Source organism: Delphinapterus leucas, chromosome 10, assembly GCF_059928025.1.
Source record: "Delphinapterus leucas isolate spDelLeu-1000000601 "Yukka" chromosome 10, BTC_Dleu_Yukka2, whole genome shotgun sequence".
NCBI classification, from domain to species: domain Eukaryota; kingdom Metazoa; phylum Chordata; class Mammalia; order Artiodactyla; family Monodontidae; genus Delphinapterus; species Delphinapterus leucas.
Genome location: NC_143138.1, coordinates 72743700 through 72752382, shown reverse-complemented (window position 1 = coordinate 72752382; position 8683 = coordinate 72743700). Strand labels below are relative to the sequence as shown.

Here is an 8683-nt window from a genome sequence, read left to right as displayed (position 1 = left end):
TCACAGCGAAAACGGAAGCAGAGCGCCCAGGATGAAGATGCCATTAGCCTTTGTAGTCTTGATATAAGTGTAAGTACAGTCCTTCCTGTGTCCCTGCCATGAGAATACTTTTCATCTCTGAATGTATCTGTTAATATGCTGTGTGCTCTAAGTGGGCTTCCAGGATCCAACTGTGGAAGTTGCAACCTGGGAGGAAACTCTCTTTAAAAAAACATTTCATTTTACTGGAGAAAGCTGTGTTGCCAACTTAAACTTCAAAGCCAAGCTGTTTATTGCCTGTGTCTTTTCTCTCATAAAATGAATTATGAAGTCAGTACATCTGTGTAGAATCTAGATAAATGCTTCTGTGCCATGTTAGAGGCTTGGTCCAGAAGATGGACTAGATGTTTGTCCCCTTTGGGGGAGGTTGGCAGGTTGGCCCAATTCAGGCATCTGGTGGCTCAAAGGCCAGAAGAAGTCTCTAGCAACATGGCTGAGGGAGTGGCTTTGGATTCAACAGCTCTTAGTTTGAATCAAGATTCTATACTTAACAATTGTGTGACCCCTATCCTCACCTCTGTTTCCTCATCTGGAGAAGACTTAACCTAACAGGATTGTTGAGACGATCAAACAAAACAATAAAAGTGAGACTACCAAGCACATTGCCTGGTACATACTAGGCACCCACCGAATGTTAACCTCATTGTGTTTTCCTTTAAAAGCAGAAGTTTGCAAGAGATGTTTAAGTGACCTGGTAGTTGTGTGCTAGTGATGATTGAGGTTAAAAGCTTTCTTGGATTTTTCAGGCCCACATCCTTGGATGCTTAATTTTAGTAGCTTTCTTTGCATGGCCTCCTTGTCTCCCTACTGACACGATTGAGAAGCCTACCTGAGCTTCTGATGCTCCCATCATCCAGGGGCTGGGGGAACCCTCCCTAGGCTCCCCATGTCTATTCATCTTTCACACTCCCTTGAAGTTTAATCATTGTGCACAGTGTATCCATCTAACATTAGGCCCTGGTCTTTCTCCTCTACAGAGGCCACAAAAGTCATTGTTGTGAGATGAGGCTTCTATGCTAAGAATTAAAAACTGGGTCGTTGTCCTGGCTGTGCCTATAACTAATGATGTAACCTTGGAAGTCACTTTCTCTCTCTGGGCCTCATCTGTTAAAAAGATAGATTTGAGATCAAGTCTTCTAAAACCATTGTGAAAATTTGAAACTTCATTGAACACAGATTATTGGGTTCTCATCTGATGACATTTATTTACCAATATAACAGTGCTCTCTTAGTTATTTTTAATTGTGGCAGAGTTTTCTGTGATGCAAACAGCCATCATGGAGTGAGCCTGAGCTAGCATTAATGTACTTGCACATCTTTATTTTACCATATGGTGTTTGTTCCAGTGTTTAGACCATCAGGTTGATGGAGTTGGACCAGTTATTAGGTTGCCATGGTAACAGGACAAAAAAGATGATGGTCTTCTGGGTTTTACTTTACTCACTGAATGTTTTATTGTTGACAAGTGAAGTCTTTGGAACTTCCCTTATTGGCAACAACTTTTTGGTGTTTGAATGTTTTCAATTTTGTGGCAATTATTAGAATCATTGATGTTCAGAATATATAGAGCCCTTAGCCATCATGTTGTCCAATCCCCGCACTTTGAAAATGAAGAAGTAGAAACCCAGGGAGGTGTAGTGATTTAATAAGATCTTAATCTAGGTCATTTCTAAGATCATGCCTATTATACACTTTTCCTCAACTATGTTTATTTTTCAGGGAAACATGTCTCTAGAAGCTTTATTCAAAGAACCACTAAACTCTCTTATATGAAAGGATTATTTGCAACCACTTGTTGTGATATGGTTTTTGTGCTGATTGGCATCCATGACCTTGCCTTCTCGTCAAAGTCATCTAAGCTCATGTAATGAATAATTTGATGTCTTTTCTCCTTATGCAGCTGCAGAAGGTATTTCTCTCTCTCTTTTTCTCTCCCTCTCTCTGTCCTTCTCTCTCTCTCTCTCCCTCTGTCTCTCTAACCATCTCATATCATGTTTTGTCACAGTTAAGACACTTTTATGGAAAAGAAGTCTGCCTTTGTGCTCAAGGAGTCAGCTATGGCCAAACTCCTTTCTGATTTGCATGACATTTTTCCTGAATCTTGGCAAATAGATTCCAGAACTGGGGCAGAGTTTCCTCCAGATATTGTCACATAGTATTATAATCATTATAAAACTTAGAAGAATCCTAGAAGTTGTTGGAGGACATGAAAAATGGTGTTTTGCAGTTTTACTGACAATCCAAGCTGTATGGAGATGACAGGATGTGTGACATATCCAAATGTAGCCATGGAGGAAGTGTCACTAATTTTCAGTGCCTTGCACGTAACAGGCACTCAGTAGAGATGACTTGAATTGAATGAAGTAGTGGGTGGAACCACTCACGAGAAGATTGTAGCCATAAAGGCTACAATGTCTAAATAAATATCTGAGTCCAATAAATTAACTTCTCTAATAGATAAATGGCTTTGTAGTCTCCCTAAAGGTGCGTTTAAATGGTGATATTCAGTAGTCACGGTCCCTTAACTAACCAGCAGCATTAATGAAGAGTTGTTTTGAGCCTGTTTCTATGTGTAGTGGAAAGTATCTGAAAAAAAGGTGGGTTCCAATGGATGACTCATACTGGAGGATGTGAGGGTTTGGGAAAGTAATATTAGTAACGCTCAATTTTGATTCCACTTAATAAGTGGAAAGATGTTCACCATATGTGTGCTTTGACCAAGAAGTTGCTAGATGGGGGACAGGGGTCTTTGGGGGATCATGGTCAGGTTTCCATTGAGTCCTAGCCCCATGCTGCACAGTGAGCTCTTGGTAAATACTTATTGATTGATGAATTTTAACAACAACAAAACAAAAACCAAAAAAACCAGTGAGCCTTCCTAATGTGTATGTGGAATTCAACACACATACTCCCCTTAAAGAACTATATCTGTGACATATAGTTGGGAAATGTTAGCACAGAAACTTTCCCCCTTTGATTAAAAAACATATATAGGTGTCTGAGTTACGATAACACCAAACATTCCCATTAACATCTTGCTTTATTTTAAAGCGTCAGATGACAATTCTGATAGGTACCTGGAAGGGAGTTTTCCTTCTAAACTCCTCTGCAACCTCCTATTGAACTTGGGCTTAGAGACCAAACAGGAGTGGGTTAGCTAAGGAAAGAGCTTATCTTTACAGAACGGGGATCCTCAATTGTTTGGGGTGGGGGGTGTTATGGACTCTTTTGAGAATCTGGTGATAGCACTGGGCTCCAGAAAATTTTACAGGATTGATGTGTGATGTCATGGGCCCCAGGGACCCCAGCCAAGACCCCACGTTAGGAGTTTCTCTTAAAAAGGAAATTGGAAGGGTCTTAAGGCATGGTGACGTATCTCCACAGAATTATTATCCCACCCTCCACCTCCAGCACTTGGCGAAAAATGAATTGTGGCTGGAGAGTCCACACTAGTTGACAATATAATTGGTGTCTATTTTTTCCCACCACTTTATCCAATCCACTGGCTGAGCCCCCAGCTTCCTGGCAGGATAGAATGCAAACTATTCCAGGGGGGGAAAAAAAAAAAGCAAACTATATTTTTGAGTACTTTTGAAAACAACTTGCAGAGTGGAGAGTGCTCCCAGCAGCCGCCTACAAATCTCCTCTCACATCAGAGGATATGAGTGGGATGGTTTCAGGGACATCGCTTCCCCCACAGCACTTTTCCAGTTTAAATTCTAGTGGGTGAGAGATGCCTGAGGGAAGATCTGGGTTTCATGTTCCCTCAAGAAAGGCCCTTGGCAGAGGAGCCAGGTGTGCCTCTGACGCAGGGCACTGCTTAGCACCAAGCATCCTTTATCAAAAAACATATGAGTTTTGGTGTGGGAGTAAAAATAGTTTCCCGTGAAGAAACAACGTAAAAGATAAAAAGGAATATGTGTTCTCTGTAGAAAATTTGGAAAATGTGAACAATAGCATTCACTGATACTCTCACCTCAAAAGTAGTGGCTACATTTTGATGTATCACCTTCCTGACATTATACACACACTCACTTAAAACTTTTTCATTATGAAATATTGCAGACATACAAAATGGTATAAAGGATAATGTAAAATTCCATGTAGCTACCAAGAAATATGCCCTTAACAACAACGCCACAGGCCCTTGTAAACCCCTTTCTCTGCTGAGTTTAATGTTTATTGTTACCTTCCCTGTCTATAAACTTGCTACGTACATGTATCCCTAAATGACACATATATTTTCAACTGACTTTTAAAGTTTATATAAGCACACAATTTTAAGAAATTGATATCATAACACATATTAATTTATTCCTGTATTTTCCATTTACTATATTGAGATCGTGTCACCACATCCTGAAATATTCTTCAAGAACATTATTTTAAGTAACCATACTTTGTCAAATGGATGCATCAGATTTATTTAACCAGCCCTTCCGTGGATATTTAAATAAGTTACAATTTTTCACTATTATAAATAACACTGTTGGGCATCCAAGAATATCTTTGTGTGATCTTTTATCATTAGGATAAAATATAAAATTCCTGGCTAAAAAGGAATTAATCTTTTTTAAACCTGTGAACAGGTTTATACCCCTGCTGGCAGTGAAAGGTGGAAATGCAGTTCAGAGCAGCTGAGTGTCTTGTACGGAAACTCAGAATGGGGGATTGTTTTCAGTTTTCTCCCCCACATCACTCTTGCAACTGTATTGCTGGTCCCTTGCTAAGTGTAACTTTATATGGGACATTTGCTTACACCCCCTCTTTAGGAGGAGCCCCTTCTGTTGCCCCTGGCAGAGCCCAGGCCTTGCCTGTGCTTTCCAGTTACTTACCCTGTTATATGGACGCTCAAAGCGCAAGAGTTGATATACTGATAGAGGGGGAAGCTTTCCTGTCTCGATGAAGCTAAATGACATTTCATTGCTAGGATATGTTAAACTAGACATGGAACAGCAGCAGGATTATATTATCTCTGCTCAGCAGAGTCCAGATAATTAAAAAAGATACCATTTCTGTGGTTTTGTTTCTCTTGGTCTGTCCTGGAACTTGCTAACTGGGGAGATTAACCTTGCCCTGGCCAGCGTGAGGTCTTGATGAATTATGTGGGAGATTTTAATAATGCTCTTATCGCCGAGGAGACCAGGCCTGCCCCGGAGACTAGGTTGTCAGTAGCACATACCTGTGTTTAACCTGATGGCATTTTTTCTATTTGGGATTTATGATCTGCTCTTGCTGCCTACGAAATTATTTGGGCCTAAGGTAGTGGAGACCCTATGTTGAGTCCCAACCCAAGTCTCTGATGGCAGATGTGCTTATTGTTGACACAGGCACATTTTATCATGCCTTTGGCCTAATTGATTAGGTTGTGGACTGTAATCATTTCGCTGTGTACTCACTGTGGTCTTTTCTCTGTGATCCACCTCTTGAAAAGCACAGTGACAAAAAATTCCAAGGAGCTTCAGGACACACTCTCAGAAGTTAATGATGTAACAAAGTGTCCATCATCATTTATTGCTCCCCTTCAGTGACCCCGATGGGGCCCATGATTATTGAGGGTTCCTGTGTTCTGAGAATACCTATTCGTTTGAATTTGTTATCAGAATTACAGACTTTGGAGCTTAGAGACTAAACATCAGTCTGTACCTCAATTTCCTCACCTATAAACTGACGTCGTAGCAGTGCCTTGCCTTGGAGTTGTAAGGATTAAAATGAGTTAATTCATGTAAAGCACTTAGTACCTGGCCCCTGGGTAAGCACAAAACATACTAGCTATTGTTGCTGTTGATTTCATAATACAAAATTGATTTTATGGTTAAATTTGAGGGTGTTTATTGTTGGTACCAGTGTCCCATATATAGAACTGATTATGAAATTTTAAAAAAACCACCAGGATATAAAGTGATGTATATGAGGAGTTTTATTACAGCATTTTTAAATAATAGCCAAAAGCTGGAAACAGCATGAACGACCAGATTATATAGAGACTTGTAAATACATTACAAAATATAAGTGTAAAACACAATTACAGAGCGCATTACTATATAAATTATGCCTCTAGATTTATATATATATTTGTCCCCATGAAAGAATAAGCATGGAAGAACATACAGTACATTGTGGATAGTGGTTACGTTGGGAGAATGGGATTATAGGAAGGGGTGGTTGAGTTCCAGGGGTTCTTAACCTTTCGCATGTTGTGAAACCTATGAACCTTCCCACCCTCGAGACTGTTTATATGTGCTTAAATTAAAATACATAAGATTAGAACAAAACCCAGTTGTACTGAAATACAGTTATCAAAATATTTAAAAACAAATTTGTGGTAAGAGTTGCATGTGTGCTTCTTAATTAATGCATTAAGTAACAAGATCGATCTGGCAACAAATCTAATAACTAATATACCTTCCATGAGATGATAAGAGTAAATGATATTTTGAAATACCCACGCCATCCACACTGTGATTTGAAAACATAGTGATTTCCATGGTGACAAAGTCACAGGTCTGCTAATGCTTCTGTGATTTGTGGTCTCCACTCATACTTGGAAGGAAATGCTACATTTTGCTTGTTGGTAAAACTGAAGATGTGTTTTTTTCCATCCAAGCTCACTGAATTGAATCCATGGACTCTGGAAGATTTTAGATTAAGAATCCCTGTTTAAGATACTCAATCTGTTATGATAAGCTTTGTATTGTATTACTTTAGTAATTCAAATGTCTAAAATTTTAAAAAAATACAACAAATATAATCGATTTGACCTGTTAATATACGAGGTTGTTAGTGTTTTAAAAGGGGGAATGTAAAACATTATATAAAAGCAAGGGATGGTGATAATGATGATAATGTTTTTAGGAAGACCTTGCAATAACCGTTAAATCAATTTTCTATACTTGGTGTTTATATTTTCCTTTGAGACCAGCTTGGCTTTTTGAAATAGATGACTTAAATCACCCCAATAGTTTAGTAGAAGATCTTTTGTGCTTTTTCTGCTGTTGGAAAATAATTTTAGGATAGAAAAATGTTCTTATTTTTAAAAGATGAATACTGAAGTATTTAGATTGTCATGATATCTGTAATTTACCTTTTTAAAAAATTTATTTATTTATTTATTTATTATTCTTTTTTTTTGGCTACGTTGGGTCTTCATCGCTATGCTCAGACTTTTTCTAGTTGCGGTGAGCCGCGGCTACCCTTGGTTGCGGTGCGCAGGCTTCTCATTGCGGTGGCTTCTCTTGTTGCGGAGCACAGGCTCTAGGCACGCGGGCTTCAGTAGTTGTGGCACGTAGGCTCAGTAGTTGTGGCTCGCGGGCTCTAGAGTGCAGGCTCAGTAGTTGTGGTGCGTGGGCCTAGTTGTTCCGCAGCATGTGGGATCTTTCCGGACCAGGACTCGAACCTATGTCCCCTGCATTGGCAGGCGGATTCTTAACCACGGTGCCACCGGGGAAGCCCTGTAATTTACTTTTGAATACTTTATCATAAGTTATAAAGTGAGTCTTTTTAAAAGAAAAAGAAATTATTTTTAATTACACAAGCAACACTGCATATATATTTGCATAATTTAAAAAAAATCAGACAACAGAGATAGAGCTGACTGCCCCTTAACCATCCACGGTCCCACTTACCTTCTTAGGTATAATCATGGTTATCAATTTAGTCTCCTCCCAGGTATTTAAATATTTTTAGATATATAGATGGATACAGCTATAAAAATTAGCTTGTGATGGCTTTGTAAAGACATGTGTTGTCATTTTTAGTTTTACTCTGCAATTTGCTTTTTTTTTCTTTTAAATTGTCTATTTTTTAAGAGCAGTTTTAGGTTCACAACAAAATTAAGCAGAAAGTACAAAGAATTTCCACATAGCCTCTGCCCCCACATGTGCACAGTCTCCCCCTAATATTGACATCCCCTACCAAAGTGGTACATTGTGACAACTGATGAACTTACATAGACACATCATTATTACCCACAGTCCATAGTTTACATTAGGGTTCACTCAGTGTTGTGCATTCTGTGGGTTTGACAAATGTGTGATGATATATCCACCATTATGGTATCTTACAGAATAGTTTTACTGCCCTAAAGATGCCCTGTGCTCTGCATATTCATCTCCTCCTCTTCCCAGCCCCTGGCAACCACTGATCTTTTTTCCTTTTCCAGAATGTTATACAGTATGTAGCCTTTTCAGACTGGCTTTTTCATGCAGTAATAGCCATTAAGTTTCCTCCATGTCTTTTTGTGGCTTGAGAACTCATTTCTTTTTTTTTTAATCACGGAAATAATATTCCATTGTATGGATATACCATGTTTATTTATCCATTCGCCTAGTGAAGGATATGTCTCATTGTATTAGCTGCTGCTTATTTTTGCATAAGACAAATGGGTCATAGTTTATTTTAACGTGATTCTCCATTGAGGAACATTTTTCTTGTTTCCAATATTTCCCAGTTACAAACAATGACCATCCTCATATTCCAGAGCAAGTAGTAAGGTAGATGCAAAAAAGTACCTGTGGACACTTCCTATTTTAATGTTAGTGTGAATAGTATTAAATTACCATTTTACAGTTTATCTTCTTGTGCAAACAATTAAAAACCAAACTGTTACCAAATGCAGATCTGAACAGGCTGTGAAAATTAGTGG

General features: G+C 38.8%; 1 protein-coding gene across 4 annotated transcripts in view; it reads left to right on the top strand.

Annotated features, from left to right (window-relative positions):
- ARHGEF3 (Rho guanine nucleotide exchange factor 3) overlaps positions 1-8683 on the top strand; it is a 310231-nt gene that overhangs the window by 167929 nt on the left and 133619 nt on the right. For all 4 annotated transcript variants that reach the window (XM_022572818.3, XM_089919494.1, XM_089919495.1 and 1 more), the window contains one exon: positions 7-69. In XM_022572818.3, the coding sequence (XP_022428526.2) occupies positions 7-69 (63 nt within the window). The remainder of the gene's footprint in view (positions 1-6; positions 70-8683) is intronic.